Genomic DNA, 26,067 nt, shown 5'->3' with positions numbered 1-26,067 from the left:
CGCAAGTGGTTTAACTAGTTTCTGTTTTCAGATCTTAGGGAAAATGCGGTTAATGAGTGGTTGAAGATATCTATTATAATGGGCAGTAGTTGATTAATAATATGCTTCATCATTTGGACTGTGATGCCATCACGTCCAGTAGATACTGATCTGATGTGTACGTTAGCTTTATTGAGGGACCAAGCGAGGTGGTGCAGTGGTTAGCACACTGGACTCGCATTCGGGAGGACAACGGTTCAATCCCGTCTCCGGCCATCCTGATTTAGGTTTTCCGTGATTTCCCTAAATCGCTTCAGGCAAATGCCGGGATGGTTCCTTTGAAAGGGCACAGCCGATTTCCTTCCCCATCCTTCCCTCACCCGAGCTTGCGCTCCGTCTCTAATGACCTCGCTGTCGACGGGACGTTAAACACTAATCTCCTCCTCCTCCTCCTCCTCCTTTTTTGACGGTACTGCAAGTAACATGCTTTAGAGAGTATTCTTCGTGGCTTAAGTCATTTACCCCTATAAAGTGATCAACGATTATCAGCTTCGTATGTGGTTTAATTAAGGTTGCAGGTAATGTGAAGTACCGGCTCAGTTCTTCAGCTGGGACAATGGGAATACCTGCAGCTTTTACTCTGCCTATACCAAGACCATTTAGGTTTTTCTATAGTGTAGCTTATCTGTTCCGGCTGTCGTTTAATATATGGGCATGTCTGAGTTTTGCATTGCTCACAGCTTGATTGCCTCTGTTCCGCTTTTGCTTCTAAGCAATACGATTTTCAGGCACAAGGCACAATTTGTGTGCCTGATGGGTATGAGATTCATGAGCTGTTTTTGTTCTTCAGTTAGCCATATGCAGGTTTCATTCTTACTTTTCCGGTCTTTTGGGGAGCATATTTGTCACATAGTTGAGTAAGTTTGTTACATCTACGAAGTTCTTCAAATATGTCAGAGAAGGGAATATAAGATGTCCCCAAAGCTATTTCTTGTGCCTCGGTTACAAGTTCACATAAATAAATGCGTCTGAAGTTAGTTACAGTATATTAATGAAGAAAGGGACACGCATCATAAAACAATGTTTTGTTCATATTGGTGTTGTTTAAGAATGTGGTCAACAAGTGTATCTGCATAGTAACTCTGTTACTTGTTCGATTGATGGTCAACTACTACAGGTCACGAATTAATGCCTACGACACGAATGAACTATGTCAGGCAGCTAAGGGCGGAAAAGGCAGCTGTCAAACAAGTGTCATAACTTACTGTCTTTTCCTCGACATAAGAAGCCAGATGAACTTGTGGTAGCAGTGAACGTGGTGCATCTGCAAAGTTCGGTGAACAGTCTCGTAAGGAGCCCCGTGAGTGCAAGGTCACAAGTTCGACCTTTAATGAGGTTCATTTGCAAGTGCTGTGTTAACAATTATGACGGCAAAAATATTAGCTGCTAATGACTCACCATGTGCATCAGGTAGGTGACAGAAAATGAATGTCCGAGAGGTGCAGAGATCAACCTTCTGTGGGATGTATGTACACTACTGGCCATTAAAGTGGCTACACCAAGAAGAATTGCAGATGATATACGGGTGTTCATTGGAGAAATATATTATACTAGAACTGACATGTGATTACATTTTCACGCAATTTGGGTGCATAGATCCTGAGAAATCAGTACCCAGAACTACCACCGCCGGCCGCAATAACGGCCTTCATATGCCTGGGCATTGAGTCAAACAGAGCTTGGATGGCATGTACAGGTACAGCTGCCCATGCAGCTTCAACACGATACTACAGTTCATCAAGAGTAGTGACTGGCTTATTGTGACGAGCCAGTTGCTCGGCCACCATTGACCAGACGTTTTTAGTTGGTGAGAGATCTAGAGAATGTGCTGGCCAGGGCAGCAGTTGAACATTTTCTGCATCCAGAAAGGCCCGTACAGGACCTGCATCATGCGGTCGTGCATTATCCTGCTGAAATGTAGGGTTTCGCAGGGATCGAATGAAGGGTAGAGCCACGGGTCGTAACACATATGTAATGTAACGTCCACTGTTCAAAGTGCCGTCAATACGAACAAGAGGTGACCGAGACGTGTAGCCAATGGCACCCCATACCATCACGCAGTGTGATACGCCAGTATGGCGATGGCGAATACATGCTTCCAATGTGCGTTCACCGCGATGTCGCCAGACACGGATGCGACCGTCGTGATGCTGTAAGTAGAACCTGGATTCATCCGAAAAAATGATGTTTTGCCATTCGTGCACCCAGACTCGTCGCCGAGTACACCATCGCAGGCACTCCTGTCTGTGATACAGCGCCAAGGGTAACCGCAGCCACGGTCTTCGAGCTGATAGTCCATTCTGCTGCAAACGTCGTCGAACTGTTCGTGGAGATGGTTGTTTTCTTGCAAACGTCCCCATCTGTTGACTCAGGGATCGAGGCGTGACTGCACGATCCGTTACAGCCATGCGAATAAGATGCCTGTCATCTCGACTGCTAGTGATACGAGGCCGTTGGGATCTGGCACAGGGTTCCGTAGTACCATCCTGAACCCTCCTATTCCATATTCTACTAACAGTCATCGGATCTTGACCAACGCGAGCAGCAATGTCGCAATACGATAAACCACAATCGCGATAGGCTACAATCCGACCTTTATGAAAGTCGGAAACGTGACGGTAAGCATTTCTCCTCCTTACACGAGGCATCACAACAACGTTTCACCAGGCAACGCCGGTCAACTGCTGTTTGTGTATGAGAAGTCGGTTGGAAACTTTCCTCATGTCACCACGTTATAGATATCGCCACTGGCGCCAACCTTGTGTGAATGCTCTGAAAAGCTAATCATTTGCATATCACAGCATCTTCTACCTGTCGGTTAAATTTCGCGTCTGTATCATGTCATCTAATTGGTGTAGCAATTTTAATGGCCAGTAGTGTATTACACTGCACAAAACGGACATAGTTGAAATTCAAGAAATGTTCAAAACAAGTCACTAAGGTGCACCATAAACACTGGATGAAAAAAGGCGCGCCTCAGTGATCACACAGTTTCGCACCATCAAGATCGGTGGCGAACTGCTTCGGTGTTACAAACCATGCAGGTCGTTCAACTAGGTGCCCTCCAATCTCTCGCAGTACAATACGTAATCTACAGACAATTTACCAACCAGATTAACCGTCGGAATAATTGTATACGAATACCACACATTCCACTGACTCATCTTGCAGAAACGCTCATATTTCATCTGCCACTTCTTTCTCACTCTGAAAAATTCCTTGGGTTCCTTTCTGACAAAATTTCAATTCAGACACTGTTGTAGATATGATGGGAAGTTTGCTATGTTTGTTGCTGCAATTGCTCTGCTTTGTACCAACACAACTAGCACTGTTGTGAGTTACTCGTCGACTAAGCAGTTCACCTACGATCTGTATCTTCATACTATGCTCAGAATTGGATGCCATAAACATTACTGGCTTTTTGCGACCTCGCACTTGCGGAGCTCCTTGTTGTTGTTGCGGTCTTCAGTCCAGAGACTGGTGTGATGCAGCTCTCCATGCTACTCTATCCGGTGCAAGCTTCTTCATCTCCCAGTACCTACTGCAACCTACATCCTTCTGAATCTGCTAAGTGTATTCATCTCTTGGTCTTGCTCTACGATTTTTACCTTCCACGCTGCCGTCCAATACTAAGCTGGTGATCCCTCGATGCCTCAGGACATGTCCTACCAACCGATCCCTTCTTCTAGTCAAGTTGTGTCTCAAACTTCTCTTCTCCCCACTCCTATTCAATACCTCCTCATTAGTTATGTGATCTACCCATCTAATCTTCAGCATTCTTCTGTAGCACCACATTTCGAAAGTTTCTATTCTCTTCTTGTCCAAACTATTTATCATCCACGTTTCACTTCCGTACATGGCCATACTCTATACAAATACTTTCAGAAACGACTTCCTGACACTTAAATCTATACTCGATGATAACAAATTTCTCTTCTGTAGAAACGCTTTCCTTGCCATTGCAAGTCTAGATTTTATATCCTCTCTACTTCGATCATCACCAGTTATTTTGCTCCCCAAATAGCAAAACTCCTTTACTACTTTACGTGTCTCATTTCCCAATCTAATTCCCTCAGTGTCACCAGACTTAATTCGACTACGTTTCATTATCCTCGTTTTGCTTTTGTTGATATTCATCTTATCACGACACTATCCATTTCGTTCAACTGCTCTTCCAAGTCCTTGGCTGTCTCTGACAGAATTACAATGTCATCGGCGAACCTCAGAGTTTTTACTTCTTCTCCATGGATTTTAATACCTACTCCGAATTTTTCTTTTGCTTCCTTTACTGCTTGCTCATTATACAGATTGAATAACATCGGGGAGAGGCTACAACCCTGTCTCACTCCCTTCCCAACCACTGCTTCCCTGTCATGCCCCTCGATTCTTATAACTGCCATCTGGTTTCTGTACAAATTGTAAATATCATTTCGCTCCCTGTATTTGACCACTGCCACCCTTAGAATTTGAAAGAGAGTATTCGAGTCAACATTGTCAAAAGTTTTCTCTGAGTCCACAACTGCTAGAAACGTAGGTCTGCCTTTCCTTAATCTATTCTAAGACAAGTCGTAGTGTCAGTATTGCCTCATGTGCTCAAACATTTCTACGGAATCCAAACAGATCTTCCCCGAGGTCGTCTTCTACCAGTTTTTCCATCCGTCAGTAAAGAATTCGTGTTAGTATTTTGCAGCCGTGTCGTATTAAACTGATAGTTCGGTAATTTTCACGTCTGTGAACACCTGCTTTCTTTGGGATTGGAATTATTATATTCTCCTTGAAGTCTGAGGGTATTTCGCCTGTCTCATACATCTTGCTCACCAGATGGTAGAGTTTTGTCAGGGGTGGCTCTCCCAAGGCCGTCAGTAGTTCTAATGGAATGTTGTCTACTCCCGGGGCCTTGTTTCGATGTAGGTCATTCAGTCCTCTGTCAGACTCTTCACGCAGTATCATATCTCCCATTTCATCTTCATCTACATCCTTATCAGAAAAATAAAGGAAACAAGAGTTACCCGCATTTCCGTAGACCATTCACCGACTTTGCAGACACACCTTGCATTATTTACAGAAAAAAGTCAGTTGTATAAGGAACACGTACAGAGAACGTCACACTCACCAGTGGGTCAGAGCCGGTCGCCAGCTGCCCACCACCTGGCAATACCTGCAACAGAAAAGGAGACGCCATGGATTGCAGAAGCTAGTGGCACGGAGTGCATGCATGTATGGATGCATGTTGTGTGTGTGTGTGTGTGTGTGTGTGTGTGTGTGTGTGTAAAACAGTTTATTTGTCGTCAGTTACGTAATGACCAGTTGGACGACATTTCGCTTCAACGACAGTTATAAGGTGGAGAGTGACGATAAGGTCAAAACACTGTACGGCAAGTCAAACTGCAAAGATTTTCCAAATCTAGAGGGTGAGCATTGATAAAACTGGCAGAATGCTGATGGAAATCGATGAAGAAAGTCCGTATGAGATGTGTCTGGATGGACAGTGTGCGTGCAACGACAACAAATCATCCTGGAACACAGTACAGAGCTGCATCGCATCCACGCCAAAACAGATGTTCACAGTGCCCACCATGGGATTGTACCTGATTAGGATAGTAGCGGTTGTCATGCAGGTTACACATAATCGTATTTTGACTTACACCATGTTGGCGAGATACTTGCCTGGAGCTTTTACTATGGTTCGTCTCACTGTCTTGTAGAATCTACACTACGGGTCATTAAAATTACTACACCTCGAAGATGACGTGCTACAGACGCGAAATTTAACCGACAGGAAGAAGATGCTGTGTTATGCAAATGATTAGCTTTTCAGAGCATTCACACAAGGTTGGCGCCAGTGGCGACACCTACAACGTGCTGACATGAAGAAAGTTTCAAACCGATTTCTCATACACAAACAGCAGTTGACCGTCGTTGCCTGGTGAAACGTTGTTGTCATGCCTCGTGTAAGCAGGAGAAATGCGTACCATCAAGTTTCCGACTTTGATAAAGGTCGGATTGTAGCCTATCGCGATTGCGGTTTATCGTATTGCGACATTGCTGCTCCCATTGGTCGAGATCCAATGACTGTTAGCAGAATATGGAATCGGTGGGTTCAGGAGGGTAATACGGAACGCCGTGCTGGATCCCAACGGCCTCCTATCACTAGCAGTCGAGATGACAGGCATCTTATTCACACGACTGTAACGGATCGTGCAGCCACGTCTCGATCCCTGAGTCAACTGATGGGGACGTTTGCAAGACAACAACCATCTGCCCGAACAGTTCGACTACGTTTTCAGCAGAATGGACTATCAGCTCGGAGACCGTGGCTGCGGTTACCCTTGACGCTGCATCACAGACAGGAGCGCCTACGATGGTGTACTCGACGACGAACCTAGGTGCATGAATGGCAAAACGTCATTTTTTCGGATGAATCCAGCATCAGGATGGTCGCATCCGTGTTTGGCGACATCGTCGTGAACGCACATTGCAAGCGTGTATTCGGCATCGCCAACTGGCGTATCACCCGGCGTGATGGTATGGGGTGCTATTGGTTACACGTCTCGGTCACCTCTTGTTTGCATTGACGGCAGTTTGAAGAGTGGACGTTACATTTCATATGTGTTACGACCTGTGGCTCTACCCTTCATTCGATCCCTCCGAAACCCTACATTTCAGCAGGATAATGCACGACCGCATGTTGCAGGTCCTGTACGGGCCTTTGTGGATGCAGAAAATGTTCGACTGCTGCCCTGGCCAGCACATTCTCCAGATCTCTCACCAACTGAAAACGTCTGGGCAATGGTGGCCGAGCAACTGGCTCGTCACAATACACCAGTCACTACTCTTGATGAAGTGTGGTATCGTGTTGAAGCTGCATGGGCAGCTGTACCTGTATACGCCATTCGAGCTCTGTTTGACTCAATGCCCAGCCGTATCAAGGCCGTTATTACAGCCCGAGGTGGTTGTTCTGGGTACTGATTCCTCAGGACCTATGCACCCAAATTGCGTGAAAATGTAATCAGATGTCAATTCTAGTATAATATATTTGTCCAATGAATACCCGTTTATCATCTGCATTTCTTCTTAGTCTAGCAATTTTAATGGCCAGTAGTGTAGTCCTCCAAATCTGGTGTGAGCACAGTCCGGCACATCCCTCGACATTCGTCTGTCTAAATAGGTCCATGATCACACATACGTCCGAAAAGGGCTTGATATGGCGTGTGTGTTGGCACTTTTTTTGGTATAGCCGTGCTCCCCATCGACCATTTCCATCTGCTCGCTCGTGCAAAAACACCACCTCCGCTTGTTCCCGACATGAACACTGGACCACTCTGCTGCTTACAGTACGCTGCGTTAATAACGCAGCCTCCAATACACAAGGAACACGTGACAGTTCCGCACTGTCGCCTGATAAACAAAGTAAGAGCTTACGGAATATCAGACCAGCTGTGTGGCTGGATTGAAGAGTTTCTAGCAAACAGAACACAGCATGTTGTTATCAATGGAGAGACGTCTACAGACGTTAAAGTAACCTCTGGCGTGCCACAGAGGAGTGTTATGGGGCCATTGCTTTTCACAAAACATACACTCCTGGAAATGGAAAAAAGAACACATTGACAGCGGTGTGTCAGACCCACCATACTTGCTCCGGACACTGCGAGAGGGCTGTACAAGCAATGATCACACGCACGGCACAGCGGACACACCAGGAACCGCGGTGTTGGCCGTCGAATGGCGCTAGCTGCGCAGCATTTGTGCACCGCCGCCGTCAGTGTCAGCCAGTTTGCCGTGGCATACGGAGCTCCATCGCAGTGTTTAACACTGGTAGCATGCCGCGACAGCGTGGACGTGAACCGTATGTGCAGTTGACGGACTTTGAGCCAGGGCGTATAGTGGGCATGCGGGAGGCCGGGTGTACGTACCGCCGAATTGCTCAACACGTGGGGCGTGAGGTCTCCACAGTACATCGATGTTGTCGCCAGTGGTCGGCGGAAGGTGCACGTGCCCGTCGACCTGGGACCGGACCGCAGCGACGCACGGATGCACGCCAAGACCGTAGGATCCTACGCAGTGCCGTAGGGGACCGCACCGCCACTTCCCAGCAAATTAGGGACACTGTTGCTCCTGGGGTATGGGCGAGGACCATTCGCAACCGTCTCCATGAAGCTGGGCTACGGTCCCGCACACCGTTAGGCCGTCTTCCACTCACGCCCCAACATCGTGCAGCCCGCCTCCAGTGGTGTCGCGACAGGCGTGAATGGAGGGACGAATGGAGACGTGTCGTCTTCAGCGATGAGAGTCGCTTCTGCCTCGGTGCCAATGATGGTCGTATGCGTGTTTGGCGCCGTGCAGGTGAGCGCCACAATCAGGACTGCGTACGACCGAGGCACACAGGGCCAACACCCGGCATCATGGTGTGGGGAGCGATCTCCTACACTGGCCGTACACCACTGGTGATCGTCGAGGGGACACTGAATAGTGCACGGTACATCCAAACCGTCATCGAACCCATCGTTCTACCATTCCTAGACCGGCAAGGGAACTTGCTGTTCCAACAGGACAATGCACGTCCGCATGTATCCCGTGCCACCCAACGTGCTCTAGAAGGTGTAAGTCAACTACCCTGGCCAGCAAGATCTCCGGATCTGTCCCCCATTGAGCATGTTTGGGACTGGATGAAGCGTCGTCTCACGCGGTCTGCACGTCCAGCACGAACGCTGGTCCAACTGAGGCGCCAGGTGGAAATGGCATGGCAAGCCGTTCCACAGGACTACATCCAGCATCTCTACGATCGTCTCCATGGGAGAATAGCAGCCTGCATTGCTGCGAAAGGTGGATATACACTGTACTAGTGCCGACATTGTGCATGCTCTGTTGCCTGTGTCTATGTGCCTGTGGTTCTGTCAGTGTGATCATGTGATGTATCTGACCCCAGGAATGTGTCAATAAAGTTTCCCCTTCCTGGGACAATGAATGCACGGTATTCTTATTTCAATTTCCAGGAGTGTATAAATGACCTAGTAGATAGTATCGGAAGTTCCATGCGGCTTTTCGCGGATGATGCTGTAGTATGCAGAGAAGTTGCAGCATTAGAAAATTGCAGTGAAATGCGGGAAGATCTGCAGCGGATAGGCGCTTGGTGCAGGGAGTGGCAACTGACCCTTAACATAGACAAATGTAATATATTGCAAATACATAGAAAGAAGGATCATTTATTGTATGATTATATGATAGCAAAACAAAGCCTGGTAGCAGTTACTTCTGTAAAATATCTGGGAGTAATGTGTACGGAACTATTTGAAGTGGAATGATCATATAAAATCAATTGTTGATAAGGCGGGTACCACGTTGAGATTCATTGGGAGAGTCCTTAGAAAATGTAGTACATCAACAAAGGAGGTGGCTCATAAAACACTCGTTCGACCTATACACGAGTATTGCTCATCAGTGTGGAATCCGTACCAGGTCGGGTTGACGAAGAAGATAGAGAAGATCCAAAGAAGAGCGGCGAGATTCGTCACAGGGTTATTTGGTAGGCGTGACAGCGTTACGGAGATGTTTAGCAAACTCGAATGGCAGACTCTGCAAGAGAGGCGCTCTGCATCGCGGTGTAGCTTGCTGTCCAGGTTTCGAGAGGGTGCGTTTCTGGATGAGGTATCGAATATATTGCTTCCCCCTAGTTATACCTCCCGAGCAGATCACGAATGTAAAATTAGAGAGATTCGAGCGCGCACGGAGGCTTTCAGACAGTCGTTCTTCCCGCGAACCATAGGCGACTGGTACGGGAAAGAGAGGCAATGACAGTGGCACGTAAAGTGCCCTCCGCCACACACCGTTGCGTGGCTTGCGGAGATAAATGTAGATGTATACATGTCATCAGTTGTTGTTGTTGTTGTGATCTTCAGTCCTTAGACTGGTTTGATGCAGCTCTCCATGCTACTCTATCCTGTGCAAGCTTCTTCATCTCCCAGTACCTACTGCAACCTACATCCTTCTGAATCTGTATAGTGTATTCATCTCTTGGTCTCCCTCTACGATTTTTACCTTCCACGCTGCCCTCCAATACTAAACTGGTGATCCCTTGATGCCTCAGGACATGTCCTACCAACCGATCCCTTCTTCTAGTCAAGTTGTGTCTCGAACTTCTCTTCTCCCCAATCCTATACAATACCTCCTCATTAGTTATGTGATCTACTCATCTAATCTTCAGCATTCTTCTGTAGCACCACATTTCGAAAGCTTCTATTCTCTTCTTGTCCAAACTAGTTATCATCCATGTTTCACTTCCATACATGGCTATGTTCCATACAAATACTTTCAGAAATGACTTCCTGACCCTTAAATCTATACTCGATGATAACAAATTTCTCTTCTTCAGAAACGCTTTCCTTGCCATTAGAAGAACTGTCATTAGTCAGCGCCATCTACCTTGACAACGATACACTTCTGGACACATGTTCACAGGACCTTCTTTGCTCCAATTCCAGTCAGGAATCCGTGGCTGCAGTTTGTTGGTTTTATTCCTGTCACCCTGTGTATCTACTTGTACACACACACACACTCTGCAAGCCACCACATGAGATGGATGGCGGAGGGTAGCCTGAAACACTGTTGGTAGTCTCGAATTTCACTCGCAAACAGAGCGAGGACAAAACGACTGTCTATATGCCTCCATACTATCATGAGTTCTTTTATCTTGACTTCGCGGTCCTCACACAAGATGCACTTTGGTGGCAGTAGAATCGGTCTGCAGCCAGCCGCAATAAGCCTGCTCTCTATATTTTTTTGAATACTGTTTCACGAAAAGAACATCTTCTTCCATCCAGAGATTCCCATTTCGCTTCAAAGAGCCGTTGCATAATACTCGCATGTTGATCGAACCTACCAATAACGAATCTAGCAGCCTTCCTTTAATCCCAGCTAGTGTCGGTCGCAAACACTCGAGCAGTACTCAAGAATGGGTTGCACCAGTGTCCTTCACGTGGTCTCCTATACAGTGTAAGCTGTACGTTCCTAAAAGTCTCTCAAAGAAAACGAAGTCGACCATTCGCCTTCTCTACTACCAATTTTAGCTGCTCGTCCTATTTCATACCACTTAGTGACGTTCCTCACAAGCGACTATTAATCAAATTGCGTGCATATGGTGTATCGTCTGAGTTGTGTGATTGTACTCGTGATTTCCTCTCAGAGAGGTCACAGTTCGTAGTGATAGACGGTAAATCATCGAGTAGAACAGACGTGATATCCGGCGTTCCGCAAGGTAGTGTCATAGGCCCTCTGCCGTTCCTGATTTACATAAATGATCTAGGTGATAATCTTAGCAGCCCCCTTAGATTGTTTGCAGATGACACTGTAATTTACTGTTTAGTAAAATCATCAGACGGTCAATTCCAATTACAAAATGATCTAGAGAGAATTTCTGTATGGTGCGAAAAGTGGCAACTGGCAGTAAACAAAGAAAAGTGCGAGGTCACACTGTAAAGACATTGCTTTCCCCGAAAGTCGATAAATTTTTTTTTCTTTTGTGCATTACGTTGTCATAGTACGTATGTATCATTTATTTCAACTATTCTTTATTTGTTAATACGTCACATTGTTTCTTCATTCATTTTGCTACTGTTTTATATTGTACGAATATGAATGTTCTGGTTCTATATGCTTTGTAAATCTTTGGCTAGGCTCGGAGAAGTATTTTGTCAGAGAGAGAGCGAACGACTATCGATAGAGAACGTGCGGGTTGTTGTGGTATCGCGGGTGAAAAACGTCGCAAATTTTGGCGTGAAAGACGGTGACTCGCGGAGGAACAATTAACTGCGTCCGCTGTGTTAATAGGAGATTGTGCTTCATTAAGTGAAGAGTAAAACCTAAAAGTATATCGAGTGCTTGCGGTGACGATTTTACAAACTGTGTGAACTTGTGACAATTAGCCATGAATCAGACACCATTGTCGTGTGGAGACACTAACTGTTAGAATGCGTGAAAGTGGACCAAACCAAAACGTTAAGTAAAAGAACAGTGCTGTGATTTGATCAAGAAACATTTATTATACCGTCCAAACTGTTGTAAAGACGACAACGTAATTGAACTTATGTTTAACATACTGTTATAGAGAAAAACACATGTGACTGTTTTCCTGTGGCAACACGGTGAAAGAACTGTACGAAGTATTGGCATTAACCGGATATATATCTTAAATGCTAAAGACGTTGCATAATTCCCACCTACCCGCACCGCGTGGTTAATAACGACAACGCGCATACTGGAACTATTATTATCGCGCCAGTGCTGCCAGCTGATTCGGCTACAACGGAGACGTGGACCACCGCCGTAACTGGAATATTAATGAAACAGCATTATCTTCACGCCACGAACCAGGATCTACTTCACACAAGTCCGCGCGGACCACCGCTCTGACGTCATCGCACTGCCTACAGGAACAGTTAAGACATTAAAAGAAAAGTATTAAGCTCTCTCTCATCTCAAAATTAAAGACAATTGTTGTACTGTCACAATATTTCAATTTTGTTTAGTTCCAATAAATATTCTTTCCATTATTAAGTCTTGTTGACAGTGTTTAAAAACCGCCAAATAAAAGTTCAATTAATAATTTTCTTTCAAAATTCTTCTCACACAGTTTGCTGCTCATCATAATTTTATTTTAATGTTTTTTTTGTAACTTCTTTTGGAGGGAGTACATATTTTATTTTTCGTGTAGTAAAATTAGCTACCATAAAATTACCAGCTGATGCTGTCCGCCATTACTGCTTGACACCTGCACCTATTTTATCATTGGCTGTCAGCTTCAAAACAAAATTACGTATTTCGTGGGCATCTAGCAGATGCGCGATGTCTATGTAGGCCCCTACAATAATTTGTTTTTACTTTTGCAGGTTTACTGGAATTATATTGACTTTAATTGTTCATTTGGCACCCCCTTAAAGTGATTTATCGCTTCCATATAATAATTGTACTGAATTAACTAATATATTTTTTTTTCTTTTTCGCCCACGACTAACAAGTGTAGTCAGATTCCTTGTATAGGTCATGTTTTTTAATTAAAGGTTTTTTCTAGAAGTAGAGAACCAGTTTCTTTACAATCCATATGGGTACTAAAAGAAATCCGATAAATTTTGGGTATACGATAAAGCGCACAAATCTAAGGGCTGTCAGTTCGACTAAATACCTAGGAATTACAATTACGAGCAATTTAAATTGGAAAGACCACACAGATAATGTTGTGGGGAAGACGAAAGAAAGACTGCGCTTTGTTGGCGGAACAGTTAGAAGATGCGACAAACCCACTAAAGAGACAGCCTACATTACACTTGTGCGTCCTCTGCTGCAATATTTCTGCGCGATGTGGGATCCATACCAGGCAGGATTGACGGAGGACATCGAAAAAGTGCAAAGAAGGGCAGCTCGTTTCGTGTTATCGCGCAATAGGGGTGAGTGTGTCACTGATATGATACGCGAGTTGGGGTGGCAGTCACTGAAGCAAAGGCGGTTTTCTTTACGGCGATATCTATTTACGAAATTTCAATCACCAACTTTCTCTTCCGCATGCGAAAATATTTTGTTGACACCCACCTACGTAGGGAGAAATGATCATAATAATAAAATAAGAGAAATCAGAGCTCGGACGGAAAGATTTAGATGTTCCTTTTTCCCATGTGCCATTCGAGAGTGGAATGGCAGAGAAGTAATATGAAAATGGTTCGATGAACCCTCTGCCAGGCACTTAAGTGTGAATTGCAGAGTACCTATGTAGATGTAGAATAGACCACTATACTTAATAGACGTAAATGTGTCAAGCACCACAGCAATAATACTATATTCGAACATTACAGGATTGTTTTTCCTATTCATCTCCATTAATTACTTTTTTCTACAGCTAGTGCCAGCTGCCATTCACTTCACCATACAGAAACTCTGTCTAAGATGTCCTCTATCATCTACAGTCAGTCAATGACGACACTTTCCGGTAAACTATATCATCTGCAAACAGCCGCATATTGCTCCTCACCACATCGGTCATATTGCTCCTCACCACATCGGTCATATTGTTTCTGTAAATAGAGAACAAAAGTACCGTTATCACACTATTCTGCGAATCTCCTGACGATACCCTTGTCTCTTATAAACCATCGCAGTCCAGGACAGAGCACTCGGTTCTATTGCCTAAAAGAAGTCTTCGAGCCACTCATATTTCTGACAACCCATTCCATATGTTCGTGCTTTCGTTAACACTCTGCAGGGGGTCGCGATGTCCTCTTACATATGCTCGCAGTTCTTCGTCTTTCTGGCACAATATTTCGTCACTACAGCTCACCGCCATGGTTAGACTCTCCTTGGCAGGCAGAAGCAAGATGGAGCTGTTCCTCCCATCATACAGTTACGTCTGACACGAAATCAGCCCCCCTCTGTTGAGCGGTACGTCCTGATTTTACAGTCCCCCTCTCACCCGATATTCCAGTCGTGTTTAACTGTCAAGGCTTCAGTTGCTGTCTCAAAGTGTGGCGAGTGTCTTTCGTAATTGTCAGAGCTATTTGAATATTATGTGAATGGAGGAGTGTGTATAGTTTCTAAGCTTCCACTGTAGTTCTCAAATCGGATTAGCTTTAAAAGTTCAGAACACATCGTGAACTGAAAGACCATCCCCTATACATGGTTTAGAACCAAGAATTTAACCAGTAACGCGATCTGACTGAAATATTTAGAGAATTTGACCTACAACAGTATAAACTGAATTTTTCCTACGTGTTTATAAAGAGCGTCGTAAATACGAGGGAGAGTCAAATGAAAACCTTAAATATTTTTTTAAATATTATTTATTGTGCAGAAGTGGTACAAAGCTGTATCACTTTCCAACATAATCTCCCCCACGCTCAGTGCAAGTCCTCCAGCGCTTACAAAGTGCACGAATTCCTTTACAAAAAAATTCTTATCGTAGTCCGCGCAACCATTCATGCACCGCGTGGCGTACCTCTTCATCAGAACGGAACTTCTTTCCTCCCACTGCGTCACTGAGTGGGCCAAACATATGGAAATCACTTGGGGCAAGGTCTGGTGAGTATGGTGGATGAAGAAGACACTCAAAATGCGGGTGTGTAATGGTTGCAACTGTTGTACGGACAGTGTGGGGCCTTGCATTGTCGTGTTGCAAAAGGACACCTGCTGACAGCAATCCACGTCGCTTTGATTTGATTGCAGGCTGTAGATTATTTTTAGGAGATCTGTGTATGATGCACTGGTGACAGTGGTCCCTGTAGGTATCTAATGCTCCAAAATGACACCTTTTTCGTCCCAAAAGAGAGTCAGCATAACCTTCCCTGCTGATGGTCCTGTTCGAAACTTCTTTGGTTTTGGTGATGAGGAATGGCGCCATTCCTTGCTCGCTTTCCTCGTTTCCGGTTGGTGGAAGTGGACCCACGTTTCGTCCCCAGTAACGATTCTTGCAAGGAAGCCATCACCTTCTCGTTCAAAGCGCCGAAGTAGTTCTTCACGAGCATCAACACGTCGTTCTGTCATTTCAGGAGTCAGCTGCCGTGGCACCCATCTTGCAGACACTTTGTGAAACTGGAGCGCATCATGCGCAATGTAGTGTGCTGACCCATGACTAATTTGTAAACATGCTGCAGTGTCATTCGGCGGTTTTCTTTCACTATGCCTTCAACTACTGCAATGTTCTGTGGAGTCACAACTCGTTGTGCCTGACCTGGACGAGGAGCACCTTCCACTGAAGTCACCCCATTTGCGAACTTCCTACTCCATTCGTAGACTTGCTGCTGTGACAAACATGCAACAACGTACTGAACCTTCATTCGTCGATGAATTTCAATAGGTTTCACACCTTCACTACGCAAAAACCGAAAACAGAACGCTGTTCTTCCCTGGTGCAAGTCGCAAGTGGGGGCGGCCATCTTTATACTGATACTGCGACGGTATGTGTGCATCTGCACTATGCTGCCACCTACAGGCCATTATGCACGCTGTTTGTAGCACGCTCACCAACTTACAGGATAAAGGCGCGAAATTTCGATTTGTTTCACAAATTTAAGGTTTTCATTTGACTCACCCTCGTAATTATTGATTTGTGTGAACCTGAGTAAGCCGGCCGTTGTGGCCGAGCGGTTCTAGGCGCTTCAGTCCGGAACTGAGCTGCTGCTAGGGTCGCACATTCGAATCCTGCCTCGGGCATGGATGTGTGTGACGTCCTTAGGTTAGTTAGGTTTAAGTAGTTCTATGTTCTAGGGGACTGATGACCTGGGGAGTCCCATAGTGCTTACAGCCATTTGAACCATTTTTAAACCTGAGCAGCAGTAACACATTTGAATATTCACAGGATGGAAAAAAAACGGAAACATGAAAAATACCACACATTGCCATGAGTCATGCAATGCGGAAAATCGTTGGTATTCAAAACAGCATCCAGTAGTCCCAGAATGGATAAATACAGATCCTACAAGGTTTTCATGGGGATCTTAAACCACTCTTCGTCAAAGTAGCCTCAAGTTCCGGTAACGATAACAGAGCTGGATAGCGACTTCTCTCCAAACTAGACCACAAGTGTTCAATAACAGTGGTATCTGGTGAGTGTGGTGGCCGCAGGAGCTGAGAAAGTTCATGTTTATGTTCACAGAACCAGCCCTGGGCGATGCGAGCTGCGTGAACAGGGATCCTGCCGTCTCTGAACACAGCAGCACCACTGGCAAACAAACATCGTACAACCAGATGCACCATATCAGCCAAAATGGTCACATACACTATGTGATCAAATGTATCCGGACACCTGATTGAAAATGACTAACAAGCTCGCAGCGCCCTCCATTGGTAGTGTTGGAATTCAGTATGGTGGTGTTCGCCCATCCTTACCCTGATGACAGCTTCCACTCTCGCAGGCACACGTTCTGTCAGGTGCTGGAAGGTTTCTTGGGAAATGGCAGCCCGTTCTTCACGGAGTGCTGCACTGAGGAGAGGTATCGATGTCAATCGGTGATGCCTGGCATGAAGTCGGTGTTCGGAAACATCCCAAAGGTGTTGTATAGGATTCAGGTCAGGACTGTGTGCAGGCCAGTCCATTACAGGGATGTTATTGTGGTGTAAGCAATCTGCCACAGGCCGTGCATTATGAACAGGTGCTCGATTGTGTTGAATGATGCAATTGCCATCCTCGAATTGCTCCTCAACAGTGGGAAGCAAGAAGGTGTTTGAAACATCAATGTACGCCTGTGCTGTGATAGTGCCACGAAAAACAACGCTGGGTGCAAGCCCCCTCCATGAAAGACACGACCACACCATAACACCACCGCCTCCGAATTTTACTCTTGGCAGTACACACGCTGCCAGATGACGTTCCCTGGGATTCGCCTTACCCACACGCTGCCATCGGATCGCTACATTGTGTGCCGTGATTCGTCACTCTACACAACGTTTTTGCACTGTTCAGTCGTCTAATGTTACGCTCCTTACACCAAGCGAGGCGTCCTTTGGCATTTACCGGTGTGATATGTGGCTTATGAGCAGCCGCTTGAGCATGAAATCCAAATTTTCTCACCTCCCACCTAACTTTCATAGTGCTTGCAGTGGATCCTGATGGAGTTTGGAATTCCTGTGTGATGGTCTGGATAGATGTCTACCTATTACACATTACGACACTCTTCGACTGTCGGCAGTCTCTGTCAGTCAACAGACGAGGTCGGCCTGTACACTTTTGTACTGTACGTGTCCCTTCGCATTTCCACTTCACTATCACATCGGAAACTGTGGACCTAGGGATGTTTAGGAATGTGGAAATCTCGCGTACAGACGTATGGCACAAATGATACCCAATCACCTGACCACGTTCAAAGTCCTTGAGTTCCGCGGAACACCCGTTTCTGCTCTCTCACGATGTCTAATGACTGCTCAGGTCGCTGATATGGGGCACCTGGCAGTAGGTGGCAGCACAATGCACCCAATATGAAAAACGTATGTTTTTGGGGGTATTCGGATACTTTTGATCACATAGTGTAATGCTTCGCAGTAATGCGACCTTGTAGAGTGACCTTGAGGCCCACGGAATACCCTGATAAGGCTGCCCAAATCGTCACCGAACCCTCGCCAATCTTCTCTCTTGGGGCATAAACTCGGCCAGGAGTTGAAACAGCGTGAAACAAGACTCATCCCGTGAAATCACATTCTTCTATCCCTCTACAATGCAAATTTTATAGTTTCAGCAACATGTTTTCCTGCTGCTGGTAGATACACACATCAAAAAAAGTTCTGCTTCACCCCAATTCCCAGAACTCCTGAAGATAGACGTTGACTGTGGATATTGTATCACAGACACAGTCCCTTTGACTGTTCAGAGATGTCAGTAAACCTCTCCAAAGATGTAAACAACCATGCATGAGCAGCGCCTATTAGACGGAGGGGGTCCGGCAGACGGTCAGTTCCAGTCATTCCACCAGGAAGGAGGTACACGGCTCGTGTTGTCTGTAGTTCAACCATGCCTAGACGGTCAATACCGCGATTCGATCTCGTCCACATTGTTACTTTGTGCCACGAAGGGCTCTCAACAAGGAAAGTGTCCAGGAATCAGGGAATGAACCAAAGCGATGTTGTTCGGACATGGAGGAGATACAGAGAGACAGGAATTGTCGATGACATGCCTCGCTCAGGCCGGCCGAGGGCTACTACTGCAGTGGATGACCGCTACCTACGGATTATGGCTCAGAGGAACCCTGACAGCAACTCCACCATGTTGAATAATGCTTTTCGTGTAGCCACAGGACGTCGTGTTACGACTCAAACTATGCGCAAATGGCTGTGTACAGAGCAACTTCACTCTCAAAGTCCATGGCGAGGTCCATCTTTGCGACTATGACACCACGCAACGCAGTACAGATGGGCCTAACAACATGCCGAATGGACCGTTCAGGATTGGCATCACGTTCTCTTCACAAATAAGTGTCGCATATGCCTTTAACCATACAATCGTTAGAGACATATTTGGGGCAACCCAGTCAGGCAGAACGCCTTAGACACACTGTCCAGCGAATGCAGCAAGGTGGACGTTCCCTGCTGTTTTGGGGTGGCGTTATGTGGGGCCGACGTACGCCGCTGGTGGTCATGGAAGGCGCTGTAATGGCTGTACGATACGTGAATCCCACCCTCCGATCGACAGTGCAACCATATCGGCAGCATATTGGGGAGGCATTCTTCTTCATGGACGACAATTCGCGCCCCCATCGTGCACATCTTGTGAATGGCTTCCTTCAGGATAATGTCCTCGTTTGGCTAGAGCGGCCAGCATGTTCTCCAGACCTGAATCCTATCAAACATGCCTGGGATAGATTGAAAAGGGCTGTTTATGGACAATGTGACCCACCAACCACTCTGAGAGATCTACGCCAAATCGCCAATCTGGACCACCAGTGCCTTGATGAGGATAGTACGCCTTGACAAATACAGGTATGCATCAATGCAAGAGGACGTGCTAGGGGGTATTAGAGGTACCAGGGTGTACAGCAATGTAGACCACCACTTCTAAAGGTCTCGCTGTATGGTGGTACAACATCCGATGGGTTATTTTTCATGAGCAATAAAAAGGGCGGAAATGATGTTTATGTTGATCTCTGTTCCAGTTTTCTGTACAGCTTCCGGAACTCTCGGAACTGAGGTGATGCAACTTTTTTGATGTGTGTACATCACTGATGAATGATTTAGGAGTTCCAGTTCGACCGAAAATTATCCGCTTCTGTGGTTGCCGTCGTGTTGTTTAGGCACTGACACGATTTTCATGAGCTACATTGAGCTCTGCAGTGACTTTTGCAGCTTTTGTCCCATTACTTTTCGTCAATCACCGTCTGGCACGATCACTGAACACAGACTTCCGTCCAAATTGTGTCTGAGCGGGTGATGTTTTTGCGCTTTGCTTGTACACATTACAGATTTGTGATGTGGTGTCTCTCAAAACACCAAACACTTCGGCCACCTTGGTTATGCAAGCAGCCAGCATACGAGCACGGACGATTTGCCCGCGTTCGAATTCACTTTGCTCCTACATAGTGCACTCACCACTACACAGAACGCTGTTCTGACCATGACTGAGACTCGCAACGTACTGAGGGCACTGCACAGGTGCCGTTCGCGGTCACATGCACCAAGGAGCTAGGCTGCCATTTGCATTTATTTTCAAGCATGCATTTCTCACAGTCGACCTTCAAAGCTGTGTGCTCAGCACAGATGGCTGCATACTGAATCACCCTCCTCTAACATTACATTTTTTATACAGATAACCGACATCATGTATACTATTGATTCTTGCATAGATTAACATTATCTCAGTTGCTTCATTAAAATAATGCGTATGATTTTGTATACGATGTGTTTATAGAGGGCGAGTCAAATGTCGTTGGACACAATCATAAGTTGGAAGCTTAAAGGGAAAATTGAAATATGATGATGGGAACATAGGTTTGATATGGGGCCGCAACTTTAGGAATGAATGTCATTCATGGCCGCCATCTTGAAATCCGCCATTTTGGATTCAAGTCTTTTTTTTTATGTGAAAGGGGGGGGGGGTTGTATGATACATCAAATAACACTCGCTTGAGCTCTGGAATTGAGTGGTGTAATTTGTTTTTGTCTATCTTGTACAATTTAGAAGTTATTAATGTTCAAAGTTACGTCGATACCGACTCATGTCTCTCTTTGTTTCAGGTGATCTAAAGTAGGTCTGACACGTGAACAGAAGATCGAAATCATCCTTATATCAGGGGAACGCAGCTACCGAACAATAGCCTGGCTACAACAGACGGCACCCAGACAGAGAACCGGTATCCCACAGCACGGTGGCTCACGTGACCACCAAATTCCGGGAGACGGGCTCTGTTCACGATAGGGCACGTAGTGGGCGACCAAGGACTGCCAGCAATGAGGAAAATGCAACTGCGGTTGTTGCGTCGTTTCTGAAAAGTCCTAAACGACGTACCCGCCGTGTGGCCTTAGCATGTGGAATAAGGTGGTGGTGATGGTTAGTGTTTAACCTCCCGTCGACAACGAGGTCTTTAGAGACGGAGCGCAGGCTCGGGTTAGGGAAGGATAGGGAAGGAAATCGGCAGTGCCCTTTCAAAGGAACCATCCCGGCATTTGCCTGAAACGATTTAGGGAAATCACGGAAAACCTAAATCAGGATGGCCGGAGACGGGATTGAACCGTCGTCCTCCCGAATGCGAGTCCAGTGTGTGGAATAACGCAAACCTGCGTTGTCCGGATATTGCACACCAATAACTGGCATCCTTACAAGCTGCAGATGCAGCATCGACTTAACGAGAATGACCCTGATCGCCGGTTGGAGCTCTGCCTGTGGGCTACTGAACAACACGAACTGGGTCCTTCGTTTGCCAAGAGGCATACTGTTCAGCGACGAGGCGTATTTCACTTTGAACGGGCAGGTTACTCGACATAATTGTGGATACTGGAGTGACGCAAATCCGCACTGAGTTGCCTCAATTCGAGATCATAGCCCAGCATAGGTGACGGTGTGGTGTGGCGTATGGACACCCGCGTCATTGGGCCATTTTTCATTTACAACACCTTGACTGCACCACAGTATCTGATGCTGCTGCAAGACCTTGTGTTCCTTCCACACTGAACGCTGACGGCATTTTCCCATCTTATTTTCAGCACGATGGAGCCCCTCCACACCATGGCATTGGTGTCCGTGAATGGTTGGAGGAACAACTGCCAGGGAAGTGAATTGGTCGGCGTGGTCCCGTGGAGTGGCCGCCCAGATACCTTGACTTAGCGCCCGTTGATTTTTATCTACGGGGACATCTTAAGCAGATAGTGTATGCTGACAGCATCCGTGATTTGAGACACCTGGAGGAACGAATACAACACGCCAGTGACCAAATTGCAGCAGACACTCTCCTCCGTGTGCTGTCAGAGTGGTTGGGGGGACTACAGTTTTGCATTGCACGGGATGGACAACATGTAGAACGTGCTGTAGCAGTCGGTATGAAGGTAATTTCCCAACTTTGAACATTAATAACGTCTAAACTGTACAAGATAGATAAAAACAAATTAAATCACTCAATTCCAGAGCTCAAGCGAGTGTTATTTGGTGTGTCATACACCCCCCTTCCCATTAAAAAGAAAATCACTTGAATCCATAATGGCGGATTTCAAGATGGCGGATTTCAAGATGGCGGCCATGCATGACATTCACTCCAAAAGCTGCGGCCCCACATCGAACCTATGTTCCCATCATCACATTTCAATTTTCCCTTTAGTCTTCCAACTTATGTAGGTTTCCAAGGACTTTTGACTCGCCTTGTATTTCAGGCTAAAAAGTATAAAAAAGAAATTAATGTGTTATACTCCATATGTATTAACAGTTAAAATTACTCTTCTTTTAAAAAGAATTGAAATTACAAAATTTGTGGCATACTTAAAATTCATATTATTAATTGTACAATCTAATCCTAATTATTACATTTAATTCTAGATTGATTTAAAAAGTAATGATATATTTTAGCGAAGATTCTTCTTTGGTGAAGAAAGTTTGTAAACTCCCTTGATTTGTAAACTCTGGAATAATGTGAGTACCGCAGAAACTAAGTAGTGGTGGGCATGCCTCTGACAGGAGTAGGTTTTGTAAGTTTATCACCAACAATGTAATTATTGTTTTTTTAACGTGGAAAATATAAAAATGGTATGATGTTGAAACAAGTGACAAAGAATAAAATTCAATAATAATACAGGATAATCTTCATCAGTTATTCAATCATCAAGAACATAGAAAATCGAAATTTCAGCTGCAAGAATGCACCCATAGAACTGAAAAGTTACTCTTTTGTATATCTTACGCCTCTCGAAGCTTTCAAAATTTATGAAAAGAAGGAGAATTTTAATAGTGGTGTGTGGGAGGATAAGATTACAAGTTCCTCGTCAATTTGCAGGATGAGTTCCCTATGAAAAATCACTCCCAGGACCATATTCAGAGACTGGTGAGGAGTAATAGACACTGGGACATTGCCAAGACGATCATAGGCACTAGGAGCTGCGGACTGGGTGACAGAAGAAGCTTTGATCAACAGGTAGCCCAACCGCATCTTATTAAGAGACTTCACCAAACTTGTCTCCGATATTTTCCACAAAAAAAAAAAAAAAAAAAAAAATGGCTTTTTGGCGGTGAATGTGCCCCATCCATCCTAGTACAGACAAGGTAACAGGGAAAGCGTTTCATCGAAGGACGGAAAGTCTGGCCCTCCTCCCATGGTGCAGCCAGGGAACGGAGAGTTGCCGGGTCATATGAAGCAGCATTCAATGATCCTACACCATTCGAAGAGACGGCCAGGTTTTTGCAGCTCGATACCCTTCATGCGCCAACCATACATCCTGATACCACCCACTCCAACCAGGGCCTCTCACCACACTGATTGAATTACTTTTTTTTTGACATTTGCATTCTAAAAAGTACATTGTCATCAACTGGCAGAAACAAATTATATAGAACCATTTAAACAATTGTTAAGTATTCAATTTGCTGTAACCTTAGACGGCTGGTCCCGGCGGAGGTTCGAGCCCTCCCTCGGGCATGGGTGTGTGTGTTTGTCCTTAGGATAATTTAGGTTAAGTAGTGTGTAAGCTTACGGACTGATGACCTTAGCTTTTAAGTCCCATAAGATTTCACACACATTTTAATTTTTATTTTTTTTAACCTTAGAGAAATTTTTATACAGGGTAGTCCATTGATACTGGCCGGGCCAAATATCTCACGAAATAAGCATCAAACGAAAAAACTACGAAGAACGAAACTCTTGTAGCTTGAAGGGGGAAACCAGATGGCGTTATGGTTGGCCCGCTAGATGGCACAGCCATAGGTCAAACGGATCTCAACTGGCTTTTTCCAAATAGGAATCCCCATTTTTTATTACATATTCGTGTACTACGTAAAGAAATATGGATGTTTTAGTTGGACCACTTTTCTCGCTTTGTGACAGATGGCGCTGTAATAGTCACAAACGTATAAGTACGTGGGATCACGTAACATCCCGCCAGTGCGGACGGTATTTGCTTCGTGATACATTACACGTGTTAAAATGGACCGTTCACCTATTTCGGAAAAGGTCGATATCGTGTTGATGTATGGCTATTGTGATCAAAATGCCCAACAGGCGTGTGCTATGTATGCTGCTCGGTATCCTGGACGACATCATCCAAGTGTCCGGACCGTTCGCCGAATAGTTACTTTATTTAAGGAAACAGGAAGTGTTCAGCCACATGTGAAACGTCAACCACGACCTGCAACAAATGACGATGCGCAAGTAGGTGTTTTAGCTGCTGTCGCGGCTAATCCGCACATCAGTAGCAGACAAATAGTGTGAGAATTGGGAAACTCAAAAACGTCGGTGTTGAGAATGCTATACCAACATCGATTGCACCCGTACCATATTTCTATGCACCAGGAATTGCATGGCGACGACTTTGAGCGTTGTGTACAGTTCTGCCACTGGGCACAAGAGAAATTACGGAATGATGACAGATTTTTTTACACGGGTTCTATTTAGCGACGAAGCGTCATTCACCAACAACGAAACCGACATAATATGCACTATTGGGCAACGGAAAATCCACGATGGCTGCGACAAGTGGAACATCAGCGACCTTGGCGGGTTAAGGTATGGTGTTGCATGATAGGAGGAATTATAATTGGCCCCCATTTTATCGATGGCAATCTAAATGGTGCGATGTATGCTCATTTCGTACGTAATGTTCTACCGATGTTACTACAAGATTTTTCACTACATAACAGAATGGCGATGTACTTCCAACATGATGGATGTCTGGCACATAGCTCACGTGCGGTTGAAGCGGTATTGAATAGCGTATTTCATGATAGGTGGATTGGTCGTCGAAGCACCATACCATGGCCCGCAAGTTCACCGGATTTGACGTCCCCGGATTTCTTTCTGTGGGGAAAGTTGAAGGATATATTCCATCGTGATCCACCGACAACGCCTGACAACATGTGTCAGCGCATTTTTTTTTTTTTTATTTCTGAGAACTATGGGTGTTAACATCTATGATCATCAGTCCCCTAGAACAGAACTACTTAAACCTAACTAACCTAAGGACGTCACACACATCCATGCCCGAGGCAGGATTCGAACCTGCGACCGGAGCGGTCGCTCGGCTCCAGACTGTAGCGCCTAGAACCGCACGGCCACTCCGGCCGGCAAGCATTAACAACTGTATATCAATAAAAGTGTAATAATGAGAAGCCTTCGCTGTTAGATTTAGAAGCATCCGACCCATCTTACATTTCAAGGTGATGGCCTACTCTGTACTGTTAATGAAATAAACAAATAATAAATCCCCCCACGGGCACCACCCAGCCACAGCAAGGGTGGTCTGCCACGGCTGCCGTTGCTGGGAATTCCGATGCTCGAAGAAGACAAGCAACCACTTGTTGGCATACATGGGGAGGGAACAGCTCATGTATTAGTAGTGTGGTCCCTATGCTGTCAGGGGGCTCAGCGGTTTGGGTACATAACTGCCCCACAACGTGGACTGGCTACACACATTGGTGACTTAACATAGTGGAAAGGGACTACACTGGGGAAGGGAGAGGGGAAGGAAGGGGGAACAGGAATCCACACCTTAGATGCTAGGGAGGAAGTTGTTTCCCAAACGGCTCACACTAAAAACGGGAAATGTTGGAGATAAAACCTCAAGCAGGTACTTAAACACCAAAAATGACAAAATATCATGCAAGCAATACAGGAAACCAGGTGAACAGTCAGGCCGAGAGGGGGAAGGAGGGGGGCAATGGGGAAGGAGCGAGGATACTGAGGGAGGGCAGGCTGAAAGAAATGCAGCCAGCGAAGGAAGAGTTGGCTGCAATAGCTCGGGGTCCCGTAGCGCTATGCACGAACTAGTGAAAGAACTGTCTTCATGTTTGATAAGAGAGTATATTAGGTGGCAGGATGATTCTGGAATCCGGCCAGGGTGGCCGAGCGGTTCTAGGCGCTACAGTCTGGAACCGAG

General features: G+C 45.6%; 1 protein-coding gene across 3 annotated transcripts in view; it reads right to left on the bottom strand.

The window, feature by feature from the left end:
* The window catches only part of LOC124553665 (zinc finger protein 2 homolog), a 268,284-nt gene that overhangs the window by 46,048 nt on the left and 196,169 nt on the right, over positions 1–26,067 (bottom strand). For 2 of the 3 annotated variants that reach the window (XM_047127547.1, XM_047127549.1), the window contains one exon: positions 5,153–5,197. The exons of the other annotated variant lie outside the window; for it this stretch is intronic. In XM_047127547.1, coding sequence (XP_046983503.1) covers positions 5,153–5,197 — 45 coding nt within the window. The remainder of the gene's footprint in view (positions 1–5,152; positions 5,198–26,067) is intronic. 3 annotated transcript variants of the gene reach the window in all.

Source organism: Schistocerca americana, chromosome 11, assembly GCF_021461395.2.
Source record: "Schistocerca americana isolate TAMUIC-IGC-003095 chromosome 11, iqSchAmer2.1, whole genome shotgun sequence".
NCBI lineage: Eukaryota > Metazoa > Arthropoda > Insecta > Orthoptera > Acrididae > Schistocerca > Schistocerca americana.
This window is presented reverse-complemented; position numbering and strand designations above follow the sequence as displayed.